The sequence below is a fragment of the Notolepis coatsorum genome, assembly GCF_963971535.1.
Source record: "Notolepis coatsorum genome assembly, chromosome: 3".
Taxonomy (NCBI): domain Eukaryota; kingdom Metazoa; phylum Chordata; class Actinopteri; order Aulopiformes; family Paralepididae; genus Notolepis; species Notolepis coatsorum.
In genome coordinates this window covers 39,675,911-39,701,912 of record NC_140167.1, presented here as the reverse complement: position 1 = coordinate 39,701,912, position 26,002 = coordinate 39,675,911, and the positions used below count along the sequence as shown (strand labels likewise).

Genomic DNA, 26,002 nt, shown 5'->3' with positions numbered 1-26,002 from the left:
ACGGTCGGGTCCGTCGCCCTCCCGGGAAACCCCTTAATAGGGGGGGTGCCCTCCATTAGGGGGGGTCGGGGGGGCTCGGCCCTCCCTGTTCTGATGGTCGTGGGGGGCTTTCAGCGGGGTGTATTTGTCGGCCGGTGGCTCCGCTCGGCCTCCCTTTGTGCTAGAGTGATGCCGAGCGGATCCACTATGAAACAGAACGTTAGGTTATGACTATAACCAAGTTCTGTCAATAGTGGTGACGCTCGGCATCCGACGCCGCTGCAGCCCTTGACCTCACCTTGTGGTGAAAGCTTGGGAAGGAGGAGAGCAGGTGACCACACACCTGCTTATGAAGGTAAGCTAACGAGGGGTGTGGTCAGACGAATAGTGGGATTAAAGGTACATTTGTGGAATTTTATTCAGTGCGCGTGCACGTGCGAGGACAGTGCTAGAGTGATGCCGAGCGTCACCACTATTGACAGAACTTGGTTATAGTCATAACCTAACGATAATCGATGTTGAATGGGCCATAGTAATGTCAATATAGCATTACAATTTAAAAAGTTATAGCCCTGCAAAGAAGGTAAACATCTCCATAGGCTTACAGTGCTGGCAGAGTGGTATAAGATGGGCACAATGCCCGGCGCCCAATGTGTTAAAGGGGAACTATTTTACAATTTCTTTCACTATTTGGACAATTTTACACAATTCCTGTGAGTTTATGGAACACATCTGTAAGGTTTTTTTCGAAAAAATTCATTGTTTTGTATTCTTAATCAAGTACTCAAAAACAGCATTTTTCTACCTCAAAAATGTAAGCCGTTTTGAGGCTGGGCTCCGTCCATACTCAGAATACGATTTGAGTGACAGAGAGAGAAAGAGAGAGAGCGAGAGAGCGAGAGAGACATTGACGCGCAGGGGCCAAGCGGTCTCTCTTAATGAGTAATACAGGTGGATGTACAACTACCGCCCTGTAGCTCTCACCTCTATAGCCATGAAGTGCTTTGAGAAGCTAGTAAAGGGCTACATCTGCTCCTCCCTCCCCATCAACCTGGACCCCCTGCAATTTGCATACCGCCCCAACAGGTCCACGGAGGACACCATAGCCCATGTGCTGCAAACAGCAGCATCACACCTGGACAAGAGGCAGGGGAACTATGTGAGAATGCTGTTCATCGACTACAGCTCAGCATTCAATACTATAGTCCCCTCCAAACTCATAGCCAAGCTCAGGGACCTGGGCTTGAACTATGACCTCTGCCAGTGAGTCTTGGACTTCCTGACGGGCAGACCCCAGGCGGTGAGAGCAGGCAACTGCACCTCCTCATCCATCACCCTCAACATAGGGGCCCCCCAGGGCTGTGTTCTGAGTCCCCTCCTCTACTCCCTGTACACACATGGTGTCAAGAACTTCTACTCATGTACAATAGAGAACATCCTGACTGGCAATATCACCTCCTGGTTTGGGAATAGCACCGCACAAGACCGTAGCAGACTACAGAGAGTGGCCCGTTCAGCCGAGCGCACAATTGGAGGGGGGCTTCCCACTCTCCAGAACATTTACAACAAGCGGTGCATGGGTAAGGCTAAGAGAATTATCAAAGACTCCAGCCACCCAAACAACTGCCTCTTTGAACTGCTGCGGTCAGGCAAGCGATACCAGAGTCTCATGGCAAGCACAGAAAGACTCAGAAGAAGCTTCTATCCCCAGGCCATCAGGTTGCTCAACGAACAATAACACTATGGAACAACCATCAAATGCACTGTGATTGAAAGGTGGGGAGGATTCAGCCCGTTGCGCTGAGTTTTGAGCCGCTGCCAATAACGGACTTTTTGGACTCGGGATCAGTATTTTACGTGATGATCTCGGGCGAGCCGGGCTTGGGCTTCAACTCACTCGGGTCGTTTCTAATTCTCAGGCACTTTGAGAACTCTAAAGCCAAAGGCAATAAACAAGTCTCAACATTCTCAGGGCAGTTTTGCTGGTATGGTTACCAGAACCTGTCTGCAGCCTACTTGAGACAGTGGATAGATTGTTGAGCGCAATTACAGATGAAAAAAAAACAAGGCATCTCCCTGAAAAGTAAATAAATCAAGAGCCAAAACCATCTAGATTACAACTGGGAAAAGGAAAGACTGAGCAGTGGGAGCACACCAGAGCACACGCACACACACACAGCTGCACAGCAGGGGGCAGTCCCCTGCTCCACTCTCTCTCTCTCTCTCTTCATGTGTCAACGGTCTGTCAACTCATTCTGTGCCAAACACGTAATATTACATTTTTAGATTGTTTTTTTTCTATTTGAATAATCTATACACTCTCACGGACATTGGAACTCATTCTGAGACCCCGAGAGTGCGATGCCGGCCGGATCCTGCTAGGTGGCAGTATTGCCTACCCTTTGAAACCTTATTTCCCACTGTGTGTTACATTTTATGTGGTCCGGGCAGATAATTTGGACCCAGGCAAGTGAAACGCTTCATCTGAGCACCTCGGAACGTGTCCAGCACACTTGATGCATATTTTGTGCGATTTCATGTCAGGGACCCGATGGACATCAATACTGGAAATCGTGATCAGACAATAACTCCTAGCAAAGGTAAGGACTATGACATCAAACCTACAATGATTTCACATCGATCGCAACGATCAACGTAGTATTCAAAACGTATGCCGTTGCTGACAATCAGAGCATCACAAAACAAATAAATAATATCATGTCCAGGCGAGCACCGTGAACGACTTTCGCAAAATGCACATAGCGCTCCATAACTCGGCTTCCAGGAATTAGCCCGGATCACTCTGAAACTATACAATATTCACCGCGGGATAACACGCGAATGTATACATGAAAAAATTTACTATTTTTTACATGTTGGACGAGAGATAGTGACAAATGAGCCATAGTATTATCTCCATAGCTATAATATAGAATATTGATATAGCTCTGCAAACATCGTGACGCACAGTGAAATGCCTATCTTTTAGCGTGGTGCATTGACTACAGGGATGAGGACAATAGCTGGCACTGAATGAGTTAAGACAGTTTGATGACAATAACAAGTGAAACATTTTATGTTTATCTCCGACAACAATATTTCTATATTTTGTCACATGCCTATTCCATGTGTAATTTTATAATAGAATCAAACGTGTGGGGGGGTGGCGGGGGCGAGAGAGGGATCAGACAAGGCAGCGCTTACTAACCCAGTGACCCTCTGGCGAAGGCCCTCCTCAGAGCACAGGCCAGGCTCCCACTCATCTGCTGGTAGAAGATGGAGTCAGGACAGGGGCAGGCGGTACCCACGGGCCCCGGCCAGCTGCGCTGAGGCCTGGGGAAGCCCACCAGGAAGACAGGCAGGGTGAAGAGGGGCAGCAGAGGTGTGGACAGGATGGCAGAGAGGGTCACCACGGCCAGGAGCAGCGGGCAGAGGGAGGCGTTCAGAGCCAGCAGAGTTCCGGCTGTCTGTCGCCGCTGCTTCTTCTCCGTCCACGAGGTCACCAGCACGGTCAGGGTGAACTTCAGCTTGGCCAGGAACTGCACCGCTCGGTCACTCAGGAGGCCCACCTGGTTAGGCAGGAAGACACAAGATGACAAACTATTTCAATGACAAGAGGAAAGGGTGCAATGGGCAGTTCAGAATCACATTCATTTACTGGGCATTTACATTGGGGGTAGGACAAAAAGATCTATACTGCGATATATCATAAGGAGCCTCAACCAAGGGCGGCTGGGTGGCACAGCGAACTAAGCGCTTGTCACCAACGCGTGAGACACTGGACCTCACCAATGCGCTGGCAGGTGAAAAGAAGTGGCTGGCTGACTCTGCATGTATCGGAGGGGACATGCGATAGTATCTATCAACCCTCCCTAGAGCGACATGCGACATGCGAGTAACGACCAGGAAGGGGAGGGAGGAATTGGCACGACTAAAATTGGGATGGGAGAAAAACAGGAGGAGAAAAAGTGGATACAAAAAAAGGAGCCTCAACCATTCTAAAACCCTCTGCTGATGTCATGTTAAATATTCCTTTACCGTTTCTCACAGATGCGAATGCTTATTTCAGACGCGGCACATGCATAATGCCAAGATGTCACGTCCATAACACAACATGCATAATGCCAAGATGTCACATCCATAACACAACATGCATAATGCCAGGATGTCACGTCTATCATAACACAAGATTTCCTTCAGCTGCATGGAAATGAACAAACATTTTCATAATTATACTTTTTATATGAATCCAAGCCTTAACTCATTAGACGCCACGGATTAGCCTCATCCTGTAGTAGCTACCGCCACCGCTGTAAACGGTGGGAGTCGCTCACCTTGTTTGCAGGGTTATAACTATTTAAATATTATAGCTATATATGCAATACTATGGCCCATTTGACATCGAGTATCTATCGTTCAAGATGTGAAAAAATAATATTTTTTCCATCCATACGTTCCCGTTTTATACCGTGGTGAATATAAGTATGGTTTTAGAGCGGTTTAGGGTAATTCCTGGGAGGCTAGTATTAGGCCGCAACGCATATTATACTTAATCCATTGGCATTTCGTCCCTATACACGCTACAATAAAAAATTCAAATGCATGATCTAGGGGTGTAACGATTTTACCTCACAACGATTAGATTACGATTCTTCAGGCAACGATTCAATGCATCATGAAATCTCTTCATTTGACCACGATTCGATAAATTTTCGATTAATTTTTTATAAATTTTCGATCAGTTAATTCCCCCAAAAAAATTGAATACACAAATGTGTCTGGGGGAACTGATTCACTCAGCATGAATGGACTATAGGTCAATAAAAACAATACATAGGCGGCTGGGCGGCGCAGCGGACATTGCGCTCGTCACATGCACAACCAAGCTGAAATTGACGTTAAATTGCTCCTACCTGTGGCCGATGAGATTCCAAAAAGAATTTGATTGCCATCTGCTAGATCGTATGTCCATTTGGCTCACGGCATAACCCCCCACAGCATAATGAATCGGGCGTCCCGAAAGCGATCGGGTATACCCCTCGGATCAGGCTACTCGAAAACTCCACCCGGAGGAATTTCAATGATACACAGAGTGGCAAAGGAAGTGTAGGCGGCGGTATTGGACCTTTGCGATCTCAGACACATTGCATACGGTACCACAGCCTTCTTGGATGATTTATGAATGGAAATAGCGAATAAAAGAAATAACGATCAAATAACGAGTATACTCGTTGTTAGCGTTATTAGATTGGCGGCCAATAACGAGTATACTCGTCGTTGGCGGGGAATGAGTTAATATAAAAGGAAGTATGTAGGCTGTCACAAAAGCCTGTTTATTTCACATCCATAACACCAGTGATGGGAATAACGGCGCTATAAGTAACGGCGTTACTAACAGCGTTAGTTTTTTCAGTAATGAGTAATCTAACGGATTACTCTTCCAATCTCAATAACGCCGTTACCGTTACTGCAAAAAAATACGGCACGTTACTATGAATGAACCCGTTTCTTTCATCAGACAGATATGTTCTTCCTTGTTTACTGGGCATTGCGCAAGCCAAGCGGATACATGCTGACGATTGGCTGAGGTTGAGTACAATGTCATGGTAAGCCAATCAGAGGTAGAGGTGGGCGGGTGTTCGAAAGCATCCACAGTCTGACACACAGCGACACAACACAAGCGATTCAGTCAGCGTGAGACCGCGGGTCCGTGTAGTGTACGTATTGAGCCCAAATAATCCAAAACGATTCCAACGGAACAACATAAGTGAGCAGTCAGCGTGAGACCGCGGTTCACTCGTTGTGTTGCAGCGCAGGGCAGTAGTGGCTCTACTGCTGACAGGCTCAACATAGTGCTGCACTTCCTGGTTTAATAGCACAGTCTGGTGCGCAGAGATATATATCTGTATGTCATGCATGTCTTAAATGTCATGATTAGATTAGTTTAGATGATTCGATTAGATTCTTATATCTGTATGTCATAAATGTCATGAATTGAAAATGGGGGACCCTGATGTAAACAAGACGAAAGTCTTTCTCTGATCTGCATCCCCTTAACACTTTGATTGCCTAAGGTTAAATTCATGATATACCATCCGTTGCCAGCTCTATTTAACATGGAGAAGTTCCCCTTCTTTGCAGGGCTATAACTTTTTAAATTCTATTGCTAGATTGCCATTATTAGGGCCCATTCAAGGTCCTATATGTATTGTTCATGGTGTAGCAACGTTAAACTTTTTCATTCACATATTCATACTAAAATATGGTCTAAAGTATAAGTATGTTTTCATCTCTTTCTGCAGCTTTCTCCAGAACGTGATTTATAGCCCCAAATGCATTATATTGATGATGAAATACAGTTTGGTAGGAATCTGTGCGAGATCAAAAATTTCAATTGGACGTACTTCTAGAAGTTTCTACGTATCATCTGATGATGACCGGATGGGCGGGGGATCGTTTATAATTCCGTGGGCAGCGTTAGATGATTCATCCAGAGTGGGTCATATGTTCATCAGAGCAGTTAGTAAAGAACACGTTAGAATATATAACGCTGAATCTTACCGTGGCTTCCTCGCGCCGCTGGCAGATGAGCGTGGAACAGATTTCTTTCTATTATGGGATGTAGAAATGCCCAATCTATTTCCAGGTTGTATAATAGTATATACGTCCAAATCATGTTGTTTTTTCGAGTTATTTCCACCGATCGATGTTCACTGTGTGAAGACGGAGTCTCTCTAGCATTAGCGAGTGCCCGGACCGCATATGGAGTGAGTCCTACCGGGTTAAAGGTTGACATGCGGTTTCGATCTGCCGATCGGCCACCAGATGGCGCTCTTGAACCGCTAGAGGATTGAGAGGAGATCAGAACTGTGTGTCAAGGGCTCCGGATGGAAAATATGATTCCGATCACAGATTTTTGAAATATTGATATCAAAGACGAGTTCCGGCGTCCGCGGCAACTTGAGCATGGCGGGGAATGACGAGTTCCGGCAGTTAAAGTGTTAACAATTGTGTGTATTGAGCCGTACTGCTGTACCCATTCTGCAATCTGTTAATTAAAATTTTCAATCAATCAGTATATATTTGTTATTTATTTTTGGTATAGTGCTTAACGATAGGTTATGACTATAACCAAGTTCTGTCAGTTAGTGGTGACGCTTGGCATCACACTGCACTCGCTCGCGTACGTGCACGCGCACTGAATAAACCACAAATGTACCTTTAATACCAGTATTAGTCTGACCACACCCCTCATCAGCTTACCTTCATAAGCAGGTGTGTGGTCACCTGCTCTCCTCCTTCCCAAGCTTTCACCACAAGGTGAGGTCAAGGGCTGCAGCGGCCGTCTGATGCCAAGCGTCACCACTAACTGACAGAACTTGGTTATAGTCATAACCTATCGTTCTGTTCCGTTAGTGGCTCTGCTTGGCATCACACTGCACAATGGGAGGCCAAGCGGAGCCGCTGGCTGACAAATACACCCCGCTGACAGCCCCCCAAAACCATCAGAACAGGGAGGGCCGAGCCCCCCCGACCCCCCCTAATGGAGGGCATCCCCCCTATTAGGGGCTTCACGGGAAGGCGACGGACCCGACCGTGCGAAGAGGCACTCAAGCAACTTAACGCACAGGGTGAGCAGACCGTGGCTTGACCCCACGACTACACACACGCACAACCCGCATGCCACCCGGGAACGAACGGAGGAACAACCTCGTTACTGCCCCCAGAATCACGGGGTCAAGGGCAAACCCAACCCCGTGGCAAGGCCGTAGCAGCGGAGCGCGAAGGAAGACCCAGACCCACCAAAAGGACTGGACTCCCTGGAATGGGGGCCCGGAGAAGTCCATGATGCCAGCATCAAGACCCCACCAGGTGGGCACGTAGTGCCCCGCCCCCCACATCGCCAGCGTATTCGGACAAAGGCCCCCCAGTTACTGCACCTGGTAATCCCAGGCGGTATCCCAACCAAGTACTAACCAGGCCAGAACCTGCTTAGCTTCCGAGATCGGACGAGATCGGGCGTGTTCAGGTCGGTATGGCCGTAAGCCGAGCGGGCCCCGTCCCCCCAACAGTACACCGCCTGGCACACTGACCCTGCAGAACAGACAGTCAGCATGGCCGTAAGCACACAAAAAAGGTTAACCAACGGAAGCAGGCAGCGCACCGGGGAAAAACCAGGCAACAGGCTGTTAACCCTAGCCTGGAGACTGCGGACGAGACAGGCGCCAGAGGGGACAGCTGAACACAGCTGCCCCGGCGGAAGGGGCGTATGCTGGCGTTGTTGCATGACCAAGCCTCCATTTAAAAACCCCCACCCAGAGGGGTCGAGGCAGAGAAGGCTGACACGATTGGCAGACGTCATGAACGTGCAGGGGCACCCTCAAACGGTGAACCCGGGAGTTGACACTGCACCAACACACCAGGGAATCAACCACCTCGGTGTTACCCAATGCGGTGGTTGTTCCTATAACCCCTCAAGAAAAACTCCAAAACACACCTGCGGGTATACACCGGCTATACCGCAGTACAAGTGTTTCAGTTTCCAAAAAGGGTTAACCCAGGCCTACGGGTCGCAAACATCACTTCGGACCGGGCCTGGCGGTACGGGAAGCACAGGGTCACCAGAGGAGGTCAAAAAACCACCCCCACAGGCCCCTCTTCGCCATGCGTGAGAGAGGAGCGAAAAATAATGGAGAACCAGCCCCTAAGCACACCGTACTTGGTATTCCCAGGCGGTCTCCCAACCAAGTACTAACCAGGACCAACCTGTGTAGCGGCCGAGATCCGACGAGATCGAGCGCGTACAGAATGGCATGGCTGTAAGCCATGACGACAGTGCTGAGTAAAAACATACCCAACCAGGGTCTCCATAGCGCTTAACCCTGTGACACCCAGACCGACCTGGCATTTTTCCCCCTGAAAAAAGCCCAAGTCCCTCAGGGTACCAGAACAGCAGATCTGCATCCCCGGCGGACAACGGGTTCAACTGATCTGGACCAGCGTGACCAGAACCAGTCCCGTGCCCTAACCACGCCGACATGCCTACTCCAGGAGAAGGGCAGATATGCGTGTTGATCTTAACATGAAAAGAAGGCGCCACCCAGACGTTCGGACGAACCGCGCCTGGTGGCCCACCCCAAGGGCGTGAGACCCCACCACATATGTTCAGATCCATCCCGTCATCATCCCCCAGACATGAACGAGAATCCGTCGACAACCCACCCAGGTCATGGGATGTGGTCGTCGGAAGAGGAAAAACCCCCATCTCAGTTGCTTTATAAAAACGCTGTTTCAACCACAAGCAACCAAGGCGTGCCAGTCAATCGCCTGTTTACAGCGAGCTAGAACTATACGTGCGTCGGGACACACCCCCATCAATGAACAGGCTATTTAGACCTGTCATTGAATCCCCAAGGCGCCCAGGGGAACGACAAGAGGGGTGTGACACTCCCTAACTCCAACACTTCTGGAATAGAAAGAAGGAAGCATCAACAGTATGTATCCCAGTCTACACAGCCGGGGTAAAAAAAATTCACATTTTACATCCCACCACCCTCCCATAGGAAAGAGACGGGGATCCCCAGAGAGACTTCCCACGCGAGCTGTACAGATTGAAAAGAATATATTGCACCTTGAGCCATGTAAAAAACTGGTTTTAGGGCCTCCGGGGAAGAGGCACTGAACCCATACACCAGCGTTTCCGTTAGCCGGTAATTACCGGTATTTTACCGGCAAAATCTGTTTAAGTCCGACATATTTTATCTCTCCGGTCTTAATGTCCGGTGAAAATAATTCCCTGAGTCTAAGCACAATTTGATTATTTGAATTGTATTAAAATAGGCTAAAATTAAATAGCCTATGCGATGAACGAAACGATCATTACATTTGTTTCCTCGTTGCTTCTAATAATGACAACGACGTTGTCGGCGAGAGCTTAGTGCTGGGTGTGCGGACTTTTCTGAAGCTGTAGAGCCGCAGTACCAGCAGTACAATGCAATATTCCAGCAGTACTCCAATTCAGCCATTTTCAGCCAATGTTGGGTGGGGGGGCGCTGTTGTGCGGTTCCCAGAAAAGAGCCAATAACAGCTGAACAGCTTCTCTGCAGCGCCATACTCTTTGCAAATAAGTCGTTGCGAGGTGGAGAGAGTCGTCACGCAAACCCACGATAATGTTGCCGTCTCTCTGCTTTCTCAGTTCTTCGCTTGATATAATTAATACAAATGTCCAATATAACGGAATTCGTTAGCTCATAAAAATGTGATTATAACAGACTGCTGTTTAGTGTCGGACCGACTGCGTATCGGTCTATTTTATTTCAAGTCAGCAGCAGCACGGAGTATCGAGGGACTTATTTTATTTGGAATATATTAATGACTGTATACGTGAAGTTGAACATTATGATATGTGTGACGTGTCTGATACAACGAGGTGAAGCGATGTCGACTCGAGATTCATTTGGGGGTGCGTGTGACAGAGCTGCTGCAGCGGGAGCTTGATGCTGGTAGCGTATCGCACTAACTTGACAGGCGAGAGATAGTAATTTGATTCTGCAAATCAATTTCTCATTCTTCGCTTGATGTAATTAATACACATGTCCAATTATAACGGAATTCGTTAGCTCATAAAAATGTGATTATAATAGACTGCTTGTTTAAAACTCTGACCGGAATATCTCAAATATGTCCGGTGATAGAAATCTTGCAGGACACTCAGACCGGCACGAATATGTTCTAACGGAAACGCTGCCATACACACTCAATAAACGAATTGAATCGAATATACATACAATAGAAAAGGACCCTTCTAGAGGGTCCACTCACTTTGACAATCTGAGGAGGAAGGCTCTGTACTCTGATGGAGGCTTCCTCACATGGAAGAAGGAGTCCGAACTCACAGAAGGCCTGAATAGGCGCTTGGTGAGGAGGAGCCCTGACCACCCCCCCTGAAAACAGATCCATCACATGGACCTGAACAGCACACGGAAGTCCTACCAACAGAGACGCGCACGGTGACGTACTCTATGGCGGGGGAATTCCTGCGGTGCACACGCCCAATATACCAGGCCGTGGGACCAGGAACTCCCTCCCCCCCCCGTAACGTGCCGAACCGCCACGTGACGGGAACCTTGAAGGACAGGGGGTGTACCCCTGACCGACAGAACAATGGGGAGAGGAAAGGTTACCAGTTCACCCCTTTACGACCCCACACCCATGATACGATGTAACGACAAAAAGAGAATATGACACAGTCATAGTCAGCTCTATGAAGCGTTTCACAGCTCCACACAGCGCATGAGCTAACCTGCTATCTGATTTTTACTAAGGAAAAACACAGAATAGAGAGGGCTCTAAGAACCCCGGTCCAACATACACATGTGCTTCTGTGGCCAGTACAACCCAGTTGTAGGTCACATGACACACACAACCCATCATCACCTACAAAAAATGGCAAAAACACTCAACAGAGGAACGCCGTTTTTTTCACAATGAGAGAATACATCATTCTTGATTAGTATCGACCACAGGCCTTGCTAAGCACACATGACAGCAACCAAACCAATTTCCCTTTAGGAAATAAGTTTCTCCAGCAGATTTAGCACAACCTCAGCAATCAAGCTAAGAGTTACATCGTATCCCTACCACACAAAAGACACAATTAATGCACAACATGTCTGATAGGAGGATGAAAAAGTCCCCAGGGAACCGGGGGGGAAACACAATCCTCCTATTTTACCCTCAATACGGCCAGTTAAAACAGGAAAACCTGTTAATGTGTGAACACACTGTTCATTGTCATTACAGTCTGAGAAAGAACATTCTTTTACTCACTTGTCACCAAGCATAGCTTCATAGGTTAGTTACCTTAGTTGTGAGTACACGGTACATATAAACACCATGATGTTTCTCACACAACAACCAGATCATTACATCCCGATTTGCACGGAGAAGCTAACTGCCAGTGACAAAAAACAGCTCACACATAACCCGCAACGTATCCTAAATGCATTGCAACAACACACGTTTTGGGAAAAAACACAGTTATTCACAATACATTTAGCAAAGTAAAACCAGAAGACGTGTTATGAGGTCTGGTCAACCCCGTTCCTACCCGGAACGCAGATCAGCGAAGTGCAGTCACAGACACCGTAGGAACACAGCCGCTCCTGTGTTGTCCGAACTGGGTAGCGTCACCGCCCCAACCCGTACTACAGTCCCCCGTTGATGCAACCTTGCCGTCCAGGCTCAGGGCAGGGTCGACGAAACATCCCCTGTCAAGGATGACGTCGCGGTCAAGAGTGTAAAACATGTTAAAATCAAAGCACGTTCAACAGAATAGCATCAAGCTAACGGCCGCTCCAACCGTTCGGGTGCTACTGCTTCTGCTTGCGAGACGCCGAGCTAACGACGCACGCGATCAGAAGCGAGCTCACAGCGGCGCGCGAGAAGCTAAGCTACCCCGCGCCAGCCATGGCCTATAGCAGCAAGCTAACGTTACCTAGCGACCACGACATGCTAGCCCCGCAGCTAACAGCTGACTGGCTAATAGTAGGCCCTAAGCAGGCCATGCAGCGATCCAGCAGGCTAACGCAGCAGTTAACAGCTGACTGGCTAACCGTAAGCTATGAACATGTAAACAATGACATAACACTCACCCAGACAGGCCGCCGTTCTGAACCTCTCCTCACTTTTTAAGAGAAGAGAGAAAACAAGATGTCAACACCGCTTCACAACGGTGACTTTACCACACCCGACGGAATCAGCACAGTACCAACTGGCCTGTGTAGCTGACTTTGAACATGAATCTGCCGCTATCGCACATTACATGCACATATCCCCTCGTGAAGGAATACTCTCATTTGGACATGAAAGATGGGGCCTTAACACGGTGACAGAGAGAATCCACTCGTCCAGAACACACAGGGATCACCAGTGTCAATGGTCGCGGCCCACTAGTTAAAACTATAATGGTCTTCAGACCAAGGCCTTCTGTCGCCTAGGTGGCTGAACAAAGGACCCTAGCCTGGGGCCGGTTTCCATAAACTTTGTCAAGTAGCCCCCATAGCACTAACAGACAAGTGGAGCCCGCCAGCAAACACTACTCACCCAACCTGGAACGCACCGCTTCTCACAACAGCGGCATGTCCGACAGTTCAGCTGTGGCCCAACAAACACAGCAAGGAACTGCAGTTGAGAAGCATGCAGCGGCGTGCTCCCAATACGAAAACCGGTGGAGGGTTTTTAGAATGATCATCATCTTCTAGACACTCCAGTACGAAGACAATATCGCCGTATTTTCTCGAAAAATAGTGAGAGAGAAAATAAAGATATGATGTCAACGTATCACTCCTTGTAAACTAACTACCTTTCCCCTAACAACAACACGTCAAGTGGGGTACTACCGAGGCACTTCCTTGTGGTGAAAGCGAGAAGGAGGAGAGCAGGTGACCACACACCTGCTTATGAAGGTAAGCTGATGAGGGGTGTGGTCAGACTAATACTGGTATTAAAGGTACATTTGTGGTTTATTCAGTGCGCGTGCACGTACGCGAGCGAGTGCAGTGTGATGCCAAGCAGAGCCACTAACGGAACAGAACAAGCATAATTTAATGTTGCCCAGTTGTGGCCTGTTGAGGGGCAATACATATCAAAAGTTCCAAAACATCTATTGTATTTGTATGATCCACTATATAAACATAGTAATTATAAGACATACATGGCATTTGATTGGAGGCTAGTCTCACTTTGTCCCACAGCAACATTAAAATAGTTTAGATTTGTGTATGTTGTTTATGTAAAAAAATATATATATTGAAAGTAACGCAATAGTTACTTTCTGAAGTAACTAGTTACTTTTATAATTTGTAACAGAGTAAGTAATTTAGTTACTTTTTGGAAGAAGTAACTAGTAAATGTAACTAGTTACTTTTTAAAAGTAACTTGCCCAACACTGCATAACACAGATAGATTGTCATGTTGCCGTATGATGAAAATGTATTTAAACAATGTTGTGGGGTGTCTACACTCTCCCTAGGAGGTCCATGAATATTATGTATGATTTAATTTATGCTTAACCGGTGTATTTTCGGAGACATTTTGTTAGTTGTTTGGAGTCCGCGCAGCAGGAAGGGTACAACTCTGGCAGCTAAGTAACAATGCTCGTCAAACAGTGTCGGACTTGAGTGCTACAGTCTTGAGTGCATAGTAGTAGACAGATTAGCATAATAGGTATATATAGCAAAGGTTAGTAAACTTAATTTTTTTCAGATATTGATTGAAGACAGTAGTGTGTTTTTAGTTAACGGCGGAAAATTGAGCGGGTTTTTGGCAGTCCAGACTGTGATGGGAAGCAGGCCATGTGAGCGGATCAGAGCGTGAGCGGCGCGGGGCGCGGAGCGGGCGGTTTTGACGTGAGCGAGGAGTGGGTTTTAAAATGGGTCGGCGCGACGTCCGGAGCGAGAGTTCTCCTCCGCTCCAATCCACTCCAGGTCGCTCACAGTGGTTTAACACTGTTGATGTAATATACATGCAGTACAATGCCAAAGCAACAGATGGCGATGTACAAACATGAAGGCCATTTTCAACCAATGAGAAGGGTGAACCTGTGATATCCGGTTCAGGCTTTGTCACTGTAGAGACGCCCACACTCACTCCTGTTAGAAAACGTATCGACACCATTGTTGTTGACGTTAGCTTACATGCTAACGTTAATGGCAGCGACCATAGCATTGTGGCTCGGCTAGCCTATCATCGCTTAATAGAGCTAGTGGATGGATAAACAACGTTATTTAACATTGCAGAATGGGTACAATTACAATGCGGCTCAATACAAACAATTGTTAAGGGGCCCAGGGGGTGTAGACTGTTGTAGTTTGAGCTGATTTACACCATGCTCCAAAAAAAAAAAAAAAAAAAAATCTGCCGAGCGATCTGGCGCGGGGCTCGATTCAAGGTGAGCGGGGAGCGAGCGGAGAGCGACTTGGGGGCGGGGTCAACATGATCGATTAGCGGAGCGGACCAAGCTTTAAAGAGCGAAGAGCGGATTTCTCGGCCGCGCCGATCCGCTCACGTGGCCTGATGGGAAGTCTGTTCCACCATTACGCTGGAATTTACCGAAAACATTGTACAGAATATCACCAAATTCACATTGTATTAGAAGGTTTCCCACACTTATTTTCCCATTAAATTCCAAAGCTTTTCCATAATTTCATACCGTATTTCTGGTGTGAAATTAATGAACAACTTCAACTGCTTTCGCACACTAGCTTTACTGTGGCGGGAGGTAGCAATCGTGCAAAAGAAAACGGCAACAGTCTGACCTATTTTTTCCTTAACTCATTCCCTGCCAACAACGATTTAATACGCGTTTGTCCGCCAATCGTTGAATGCCAACCACGTATATATACACGTTATTCCTTTTATTCGCCATTTCCAATCATTATCCATCCAGGGAGCCTGTGTAACCATAGGGAATGAGTCTGAGATCCCAAAAGTCGAATACCGCCACCTGGTGGTATGCGGCCGATGTTGCACTCCCTTTGAGACTTGTATGGGGCTGTGTGTCGATGAAATTCCTCCGGGCGGACTTTTCTAGTAACATGGACAGAGGGCTTTACCCGATCGCATTGAATAGTTTTCGGGACCCCTGATTCATTATGCTGTGGTGGGTTATGTCATGGACCAAATGGACATACGATCTACCAGATGGCAATCAAATAATTAGAATATTCTTTTTGGAATCTCACCGGCCACAGGTAAGAGCAATTTAACGTCAATTTCAGCTCGATTGTGCCTTGTTTTCATAGCCATGTGTTCATAGCCATCGCCCTGATCAGCATATGCTGTTGTACTAACGAATGCCGTTATTGACAATCAATTAATCAGAAACGACCCCCCCCCCCTTTCATGCATTCATGATGGAACATAATATACCGATCATATGCATTTGAATTTTTTATTGTAGCGTGTATAGGGATGAAATGCCAATGGATTAAGTATAATATGCGTCGCGGCCTATTACTAGCCTCCCAGGAATTACCCTAAACCGCTCTAAAACCATACTTATATTCACCACGGTATAAAACGGGAATGTATGGATGGAAAAATTATTTCTTTTTCACATCTTGAACGATAGATACTCGATGTCAAATGGGCCATAGTATTGCATCTATAGCTATAATATATATATAGTTATAGCCCTGCAAACAAAGTGAGCGACTCCATTGGTTTAATGCATGGCAGCACAGTCATATCCCGTTCCTGTCATTTATATTTTAGAATTTTCATGAATGATTAACGTATGAATATGATTTAACATTTCCATGACTTTTCCAAAACTGTAATAGGTATTTTAAATATTTTCCAAAATATTCCAGGTGTGGAAAACATTATTTAAAAAATCTATAACTTTTCCAATATTTTCATAGTATACAGCAAAGTGAAACAGGAAACAGAATAATGAGATGTGACAGCAGAACATGCACCTACAGTTTGTAGTATATGGTATGGCGATGAATAATTAATGGCCTGTGATGCTAAGAACAAGCATAAATAAAAACATTTCAAGTTGTTTCCTACCAGAAGAAGCTGGACCCCAGTGCCCAGGTTGTCCCACCCGGGTAGTGCGCCGTCTCCTGCAGCCAGGCGCACAGAGACCACCACCACCATCTGGAGCAGCGCGTCCTCAGAGCTCTGCCACACCTGCGCATCAACAGAGTACTGAAATAAACATGACAGACTTCTAGAGCAAAAAGAAAAAAAGGGACTTGCAAACCCCAAGCTGCAGTAAAGAATACATTCAATTATATTGAATGTCACCAACGTGACAATATGACGCTAACCTGGAGTATGTAAAACTGTAGGAGTATGTAGGAATCGTGCTCCAATTCTGCTTTTTGTCTATTATTATCCAATATATTTATTAACATGTCTTCAATACGTTTTCTTCCTAATTACCAGATTATTAAAAGCTCTGAAGTTGGCAGATGGTGGCTTTAACAGGGACACATGCCCCCTCTTTATTTTCTGAATGTTTGAAAAGTAAGCTCCTTGATTAGAGCTAGATTCTGTAGATATATCAATCAGCTATGATCAATGAACGGCCAACAGAAGCCTTTGGCCGGGCGATATATAATTATCCGCACAAATGCCACCAATAAAGGCTAGCACAGATATAATTCCTCACAACAGCAAGATAAGCGCATCAAGGAGCGGCAGAGTTCCATCAAGCTGCTGTGACATCAGGTGGGTCTTACCCCGAAAATGAGATCGTTACAAAAAGCTTGGTTTAGGTCCGGTAAAATACGACACTGTGATCGTTACAGGAACATGTTTCAGGTTCGGTAAAATAGACATAGAATATACCTTACCTTAGCCAGAAGGTACTCCAAAAAGAATAATTCCAATGATTACTCTTTATATGTAATTACTCGTGTATACGGGAAACTATAGGTTTTGAGGCGAGAAGATCTTCTAGCTCCTCCCCCTCAGAGCGATTCAGGACAGAAAGGGATCAGGACAGACACTGTCTGAACTAGACTATCAGAGTTCAAAAGGTAGGCGATACTGCCACCTGGTGAGATTCGATCGTCATTGCAATTCCAACGTAGGCAGATGAATCAGGGACACCTAGAGGGCTCCGGCTGACCATATAGAATGGTGATCAAAGGAAAAGATCAAAGGATCAAAACCTGAGTATACTCGGGTATGGCGCTGAATGAGTTAAGGTCCCCCACGTGGGGATGTTTACGAGTGGTAGCAAATCCTCATCCCCACCCAAACCAGGGGTGAATATTGTATCTCATACAAGGCACTAGGGGTGGGAGCACACCCTTGTCGATTACTCCATGAAACCCAAGGAATGATTACCCATAAAAAAGGTTTACAAACTGGGCATTTGATTAGGTAGGCAGTGTTCCTGGCTCCAAATAACGTCAGGCTCCATATCGGTAACCTTACTAGCAAATTACAAAGAAAATTCTTTCTGTATAGAAACAAAGCCCCTTATTCTGTAGAAAAAGGATTGTTGAATCAACTTTCTTGGCAATTTTGGACTATATGGGGATGTAATTTAGAGACACACTGCTGTACCACTCTGCCCTGAGGGTATTACCGGTGATAGCTACAACACTCATCACTGTATTGTGTATGATAAGGTCGGTTTGTCATCACTAACTGACAAGATGTGACTGTACATTTATAAAGCTCTGCTATGTAAACTACCATCCTATATCTCATCTAGGTTGCACTGGAATACTAGTCATAAAACGCTCCAGTTTTGTCCACTGGTCATTGACCTGTAGTTGCTTGATACTTTTCCATCGTGCGATGCTGCTGCTACTGTATTTATATTTTCCTTCGGCTGTATAGCTTTTTTTTTCAATTGTTTATTAGTATTTTTTGTGTGTATGTGTTTGGATTTGTTGATGACATGTAATCTGCATCATTGAAAATGAGGGTCTCAATCAATTGACTTGAGTTTAAATAAAGTACAAATTAAAAACAACTCTGGCAAGGAGTACCTAGGTCAATTTCCCCAGCGCAATTTCAGACTGCCAAATGCATACCAAGACTAGACTCCAATGTGCTATACATTTTCTACATTGAAAATATTGTGCATGCATGCTATGGAAATGTTTATACTGAAGTATGTGACAGAATGTGTGTGTACCACTCTGAAGGCCCGTGCGAATCCCACACTGAGCGAAGCTGTGTGGAGATGCTGCAAACAGTTGTCCATGGATAGGAAAGCAATCATTGCGAATGGAGACACTGTGAATTGAAACACATGGAGACACTGTGAATTGAAACACAAAGTGCAACAAAAAGAAAATCACATTTGCATACATTGCACGTAAATGCAAATGCATTACTCCTTTTTCCAAAATCAAATATCTGGATCAGAGGGATATAGGCGGAGAAAGACGGGAGACTCAAAACAACAATCGGAGACAAACTCACCAAGATTAAGGAGGACTCTCCTGATAGCCGCAGCAATGTGAAGACCTCTGTTCCTCTGCTTGAACAGCTGCACGTTGGACATCCCTCTTGGGTACAGGGGGTTGAGGAACACTCCTCCAAAGACATAAGCCCCCTGGATCTCTCTGAGACCCCAGCATAGGATGAAGAGGAGGAGGAGGATGTAGCTGACAGGAGCCTGGGGTCCTCTGACCAAATTCTGCGGCTGAGCTGGACTCAGGAAGTGATGTAATAGACCCGCCTCTGCCATGGCCCCCAGGAGCAGGAATACATACAGCAGAAGCTCCCTGGAGCCCAGATGCCAGCCAAAGGAACTGGGAGGAGTGGGCGATGATGACCCCCTATGCCACCCGCAGACCATCCTGGACCCGCTACAGAGTGCACCGACCTGGCTGAGGTCCAGACTCAGCAGAAAGCCCATGGAGATGGAGAAGAGCACCACACCCAGTGTGGAGGGGATGAAGAAATTACATACAGCTACACCAACTGATACGGCAAACATCAGCAGCAGCCTGCAGGGCAGAGTACACACAGACACAATCAGAGGGGCTCAATAAGCACAAGGAGGAACCACTGACTGGATCCACTTATTTTACCACTTAAAAAGATCTCCTGCAGTTTCCTCACATTCGTTTTCATGGGGGATGAAGCCCGACCCTACGCTGACGAGTAATCTTTAGTCTTAATTAACATGGTGACATTTCTGTCACCTGGACCTTCAGTCGGTTACTCTTTAATGGAGAGTTGCGTTCCGTTACTATGCAGCAATGTTGATACAGTACAGTTGTGTGGCAACAAGTGTTGTCTACTTTTACTTCTCAAATATGAACAAACGAGAAACACTGGGTATGTGTACATGCATGTTAATATTCAAATTATTGTGGATACTCAAAAAGAGCATTACATCTATGAATTGGTGCGTGCTAATGCCATATTCCATGGCATAAATGATCACTGGAATAACGCCGATATTAGCCTGGACACTGTTCCTTCCATTCCATTAGCCCATGTATATACAGCCAAATGCATCTAAGCAGTTCTTAAAAACCCATCTTTAAATCAGAACATTAGCTAGTATCCTGAATATCAATGCAAATGTATGCATTCACTGATGCACCAGATCAGGAGATGAGACCAAAATGACCCCCACCTGAGGTTGCTGGACATGGGTGAGCCTCCCAAGCCAAACACCAGAGCCTGCTCCATGCCCCAGAGGAGCAGGGCGTCCAGAGGAGAGAGCATGCCCAACGCCCACAGCAGAGGAAGGAGGAGGAACACTACATGGAGCACCTGACTAGCCAGCTGGAGCTCAGGAACAGGACCTGTAAACCTGATGAGGATAGAATGCAAGTTGATACTTATATTTGACTGTGGAATACAGTAGTCTGCTGTATATGAAGATGATTTTACAGCAATCACCAGACGGGCAGACAGTCAGTTTGTTGTTGCTCACCTGTCAGCCAGGTCCACAGCGATGAAGGTGAAGATGTAGAGCGGACGGGTGAGAGGAGTGAGCTCATATGTGTCCTGAGCCTGGAATGTGGCCGTCTCTGTGGCTGTATTGACGATGAGGGAGTACTCCCCTATGCACAGGGTCACCCAACTCAGGATGAACACCACCAGGGACACACCGATGCTGCCATAGAGAGCGCTCAGTCTACCCAGGAACACGTACCACGTCCCGAAGCCACAAAGTGCCCCGGCTAGAACCGTGTGCAGCACCACATTCAACCCGAACCTCTTCCCGGGCGCGATAAACCTGACTGTCTCTGGCCCCACGCAGTTGGTGAATTCCACTTCCTCCTCGTCGGCCAGGACATTGGGCGCCCCCAGCCTCTCCACCGTGCCACTCCTCCGGGCGGCGTACAGTGCCAGGGCCTGGACACCCGCCGCAGCGCCAAACATGAGAACACCGGAGAGCACTGCAGCGTAAAGCTCCCGGAGCAGCTGCAGCTGACACAGCAGGGTAGCGATGCCACCAAACAGCCATGGCGTCAAAAACAGGACCGCCTGGTTGACGTAAACGTATGGTGGGGCGCAGTAGCCGAGTTTAAAGCGTGGACCCCCTAACACGGTCTGGGGGAAGCGCTTCCAGAAGAACTCCTGCTTGTACTCATTGAGCAGGGGCACGTCTGGCCCCATTCTGACCATGCCCAAGGGGGGGGGCCGGTCATCTCCCCACAGCCAAAGGATGGATCCCAGACATTCTCCTGCACACAATCAAAAGTCTGTGAATGGAACACTCCAACATCTGTTATCTAACACATGACCTACTTACTGCATTACAAAAACGACTTGGCGAATGATAATTTATTATGAGTAACGCTCGCCTAGTTTAAAGTTAGTAGCCATATCTGCGTTTGTAGTTACTCCGCGTAGTGTGGAACTATGGCTTCTGTAAATCTTGTATAGCCCGTATGAGGCGTGTTGTGGTAACTGTGATTATGTCTCTTAGCTGAACGACGACGCAACTGTGGAGTTGCCATGATGATATTGATAACACCACGCAAGTAACGTTAATCATAGTTTGCTGACAAGCTCATTAACGTTACGACGTTGACGTTAGCCAACATCACTGGCTCACTTCAAATTATGATAAAATAGCTTTTGAATCAGTCCTAGAATCACCAAACCAATTGCAGACAATCTGTAGTTAACGTTGACAACAGTGATTGTCTTCTTTGTCCCTCCCCCTGTTTACCTTTACGTCTCTGGCTAAAGATAACCGTTAGCTATCTATCTAGCCAGCCAGCTACCAAGTGTTGTCAGCTTGGCTAACGATAGCTTGCTGCCAGAAGAACATAATAGTAGCCATTTCGGGAGGAACGAACTTACCTACAACAGTAAAACTGCCATTTGGAAAATATGTCTCGTTGTACCTTTAGTAATGCTTGCAATATTCTCAGAAATAGAAGAAAACCACAAGCATTTGGCTGCCAGTATCCGCTAGCTAACACTTAGCAAGCCAGAGCAACAACAAGATGACGATGATGCACTGATATATTGTGACCAATAAGAGTGAGAGTCCCAGGCAATATTTTCGTTGGTCATAAACTTGCGTTGACTCCGCCCACTACTATATTCATCCCCGCCCCTAAACAACACACACACTACTATATTCATCCCGCCCCTAAACAACACACACATTACAAACACATTCTCCCTCCCTCTTTCTTTATTCTATTTCTAGCCAACAGCATTTGATTGCAAGCATGACATTTAGCACTTTAACTAGAAAGATTTATAGGAAAACACAGACACATAAGACAAACATCCATAACAATGGAATGGACCCAAGGAGCACCACGATCACAACACCAGAGGGAGCTCCACAAATCATGTTAAACCCAGATTCGGCACAAACAAGGGACTAAACACGTTTCGCTATTATGCCGCATCAATGTGGAACGCCCTACCCAAAGCTGTAAAGGAATGTGAATCACTACCCACTTTCAAAAACACTCTCAAAGAACACCTACGGGAGACTGCAATTCGAAACTGGCCCCTACAAATGTCCTAACCCAGTTGTACAGTAAATGACCAAGTATGGCTTTGTCAGTATTTCAATGTACAGTGTACAGTGTGTCCCCCCCCTACCCAACCCCCCCCCCCCCCCCCCCCACCTCCAATGTACAGCCCCCACCCACCCACCCAACCCCACCCCACCCACCCAACCTCCCCCAATGTACAGTTTCTACGTCAAATGTATATACACTCTTTTTCTGGATACTTTTTGTATCACAAACAGTACTGTATTTGCAAATCTGATATGTCATAAATGTATAGATGTAGCAGTAGGCCTACTGTCTATCTGTATGTCATGTATGTCATATATGTTATGATGAATTGAAAGATGTAAACAAGACGAAAGTCTTTCTCTGGTCTGCATCCCCTTAACAATTGTATGTATTGAGCTGTACTGTACTGTACCCATTCTGCAATCTGTTAATACACTTTTCAATCAATCAATCAATCAATCAAAACCAAAGGAGTGAGTATTTTACACGAGGTATATAATGACATGAAGTCCAGGGTTCTTCCAGGGTTCTTCCAGGGACCAAGATAAGAGATAGTCTCACTATACTAAGAACGAAACTGGCCCCCGTAAATGCCCCCCCCCCCCCCCCCCCCAATGTACAGTTTTCTCCCCCTCGAATGTATATAGTTTCTGTTAGGATCTCTGGTAAACAGGGCGGCTATGTGGCGTAGTGGGCAAGGCGCTCGCCACAAAATCTGGAGACGCTGGGCTTGCCTGTTCGAGCCCAGCGCTCCACATTTGCTTTCAGTTTAGCTGGTCGTCCGTACTAATACATATTGGCCGTATTAGGGGGTGGGAAACTGATGGGTGGGGATCGGGCGTTGTGGACAGCGACTCCTACAGGTCGGTTGGTGCGCCTGCGCAGTAGAATCAGGAAGTGTCGGGGGCAGCGTGAGCCTCCCACGCGTTACTCCTCGCCACTGAGAGATCGAGCTGCGCAGGTGAAAAGATGCGACTGCTGTTACCTCAAGTACCGGAGGGGACTTAATCCACATTGCAGCCGGCTTGTGGGAGGCAAGAAACAGCGTTCGTGACAGTGGAGGGTTGAATTGGATGATACGAAATTGGGATGGGAGAAAAATATAGAAAAATGGGAGAAAAAGTGGATCCAAAAAAAAAAGGATCTCTGGTAAACAGTACTGTATATTTGTATGTCATGTATGTCGTAAATGTCATGATATATATCTGTATCTGTATGTTGTGTATGTCATAAATGTCATTATGAATTGAAAATGGGGGACCCTGATGTAAACAAGACGAAAGTCTTTCTCTGGTCTGCATCCCCTTAACAATTGTGTGTATTGAGCCGTACTGTATTGTACCCATTCTGCAATCTGTTAATACAATTTCCAATCAATAAATCAATCAAACTACAGGCCATCTAGGCCCAATAAAACATTGATTACTCTTGTAATGTAATGTGGGGACCTGTAGGCCTGCACTGTTTAAAATAGAACCTCCTTTCCTCCAACCCATTGTTGTTATAGTCCAGGCTGTAAGTTGTAGTAGTCAATAGGTTATTGGCCTATAAAATGGGTTTAAATGTCTCTTCTTCAGTCCTGGAATAATTAAAATAGTCAAAAGATGTTTTGAATAAAATAAAAATTAAAGCCAAGATGATAGGGTGTGAGAGAGTAATACTCTAATCATCCCGAGCATGAATCAACACATTTAATCATGTTGTTGCTAAACACTAGGGCTGCCTCTTCTTGGCCAATTGACCTATCTCAAACCCTGCCCTCTTTTCTTGATCCTCCAATCACAAAAAGAGGGCAGAGCTTGAGATAGGTCAATTAGTCCATTAATTGGTTGGTTTGGTCTTAGGTGACCAAGATTTAGTTGATAATTTAGTTGGAAAATGACAGGTACCTCTCTAATAAGCACCAGATTTGAAGAGGACATTCTACATGATTGCATTAATCAACAACAGATTTGTTGATTAAATCAGTTCATCAATTAGTCAACCGAGTTCTATGACTATTAGTAGACTAAGAATTTCTTTGTTTGAAGACAGCCCTAATTGCCACACTGTACGTATAAGCCTATACTATACGTTATTGTGATGAAGAGTTGAGCCTTTGAAGAATAATCTGTTTCATCAGTAAACAAGTCCTTCAGGTACAGTATAATGAAACGAGAGACCCCTCGTCTTTTAGAACAATAGACAAGACACATTTGAAATGCATGTTGTGTCCCAACATTATACAAGAGTAACACTACTTTTTATTTAATCCTCAATTTACTCTCAGTGGCTGACTTTTGACTTTTATTCCACGACAGAAGAAGAGAAATCTGAAATTGTAGAAATCACGTCGTCTTTTAGGCCAATAGTCTATTTATACAACTTACAGCATGGGTTATAACCAGAAATATGATTGGAATGAAAAACACAGGATACATATGTAGACACCTGAAAATGACTGACTATTATTCAATGTGTCTAACGCTAATTATTTGCATCCCCTGTGTTCGCGAGGACGTTGTGTAACCGGCTGACCGCTCTTGATCATCCCTATCCTGACATTGACACTTAACTTGCTGATCTCTTTGATTCTCCCTATCCTAACATTGACAATTCATAGTGGGACAGGATACAGGTGCCGCCAGGGGCGCTGGTGGTCACTTTGGGCAGGGAGACACAGGTGAAGAAGGATGTGCTCAGAGCGCGTTGCCGAGGGAGGGGCTTCCTCTTCATCGTTTTCCACAGACGGAGGAGGACGCACGGAGCTGGAGCTCCGGAGATTCAGCACGTGAGAGATAAACTCAGCTACAAATCGGGTTATTAATGAGTATGCGATAGCTTAGCGTTTGGTTAATGCGGAAGAGACATTGTGAATGAACCAGCAGACGAGCGACTGCCGAAGACCAGGTGGTAGATATTGTCCACCTTGCGTTTGCTGTGTATAGGCGTCATGACAGGGGGTTCACCACGACCCACAGCTTAGCTTCAGTTATAGGCTAGCACCACAGTTTAGCCCGCGTGTCGGCCCACCCCTTCAGCCCAGCAGCGGACGTCACTACACTGCACGCTCCTCCAGCCCCTCCAAGCCGTTACCCCGCCCCGCTGCCTGTTATCGCGGGATCTCCCGACGGCCATCTTACCACACGGACGGTTGGTGGTGAGAGCAGGCCCGCCATTTTGGATAAGTACAGCGGCGCTTCGAGTGCTGAAACTTTATCGGTAGACATTTCCACTGTGTGGCGCAGGCTCTCTAAGGGCGAAGATAAACGGTGCTTTGAACTAACGCTGGCAGCAGTGTCTAGGGGCGCCCTGACAATTTATTGTTTTGGGGAAAAGCCGGCTTTAGATAGGACTTTTATTTGCTAACGTGGGCCCACTGTCAATTTCTTTTGAGTGTAATAATAACGTGTGGTTCTTTATAAAAATTCCCATTGAACTCCTTTACTCCTTACCCTGTTCTCCACCTACAGCGAAGCGAAGCGGAGCAGTAGATAACCCTTAAAGGGAAGAGGTTCTTACTGTGTCTGTAATATAGAGTGAGCACTAGG

The 26,002-nt window shown here is 46.3% G+C and overlaps 1 protein-coding gene across 1 annotated transcript in view; it reads right to left on the bottom strand.

Moving 5' to 3' along the window:
* Window positions 1–21,917, bottom strand: part of pcnx4 (pecanex 4) — a 38,505-nt gene extending 16,588 nt beyond the window's left edge. Inside the window, exons 1-7 of the mRNA XM_084310952.1 lie at window positions 21,790–21,917; window positions 20,408–21,164; window positions 20,105–20,284; window positions 18,937–19,466; window positions 18,647–18,747; window positions 16,555–16,677; window positions 3,188–3,548 (exon numbers count right to left, since the gene is read on the bottom strand). Of these exons, the coding sequence (XP_084167078.1) occupies window positions 3,188–3,548; window positions 16,555–16,677; window positions 18,647–18,747; window positions 18,937–19,466; window positions 20,105–20,284; window positions 20,408–21,105 (1,993 nt within the window). The 5' untranslated portion in view covers window positions 21,106–21,164; window positions 21,790–21,917. The remainder of the gene's footprint in view (window positions 1–3,187; window positions 3,549–16,554; window positions 16,678–18,646; window positions 18,748–18,936; window positions 19,467–20,104; window positions 20,285–20,407; window positions 21,165–21,789) is intronic.
* Window positions 21,918–26,002: the final 4,085 nt, after the last annotated feature.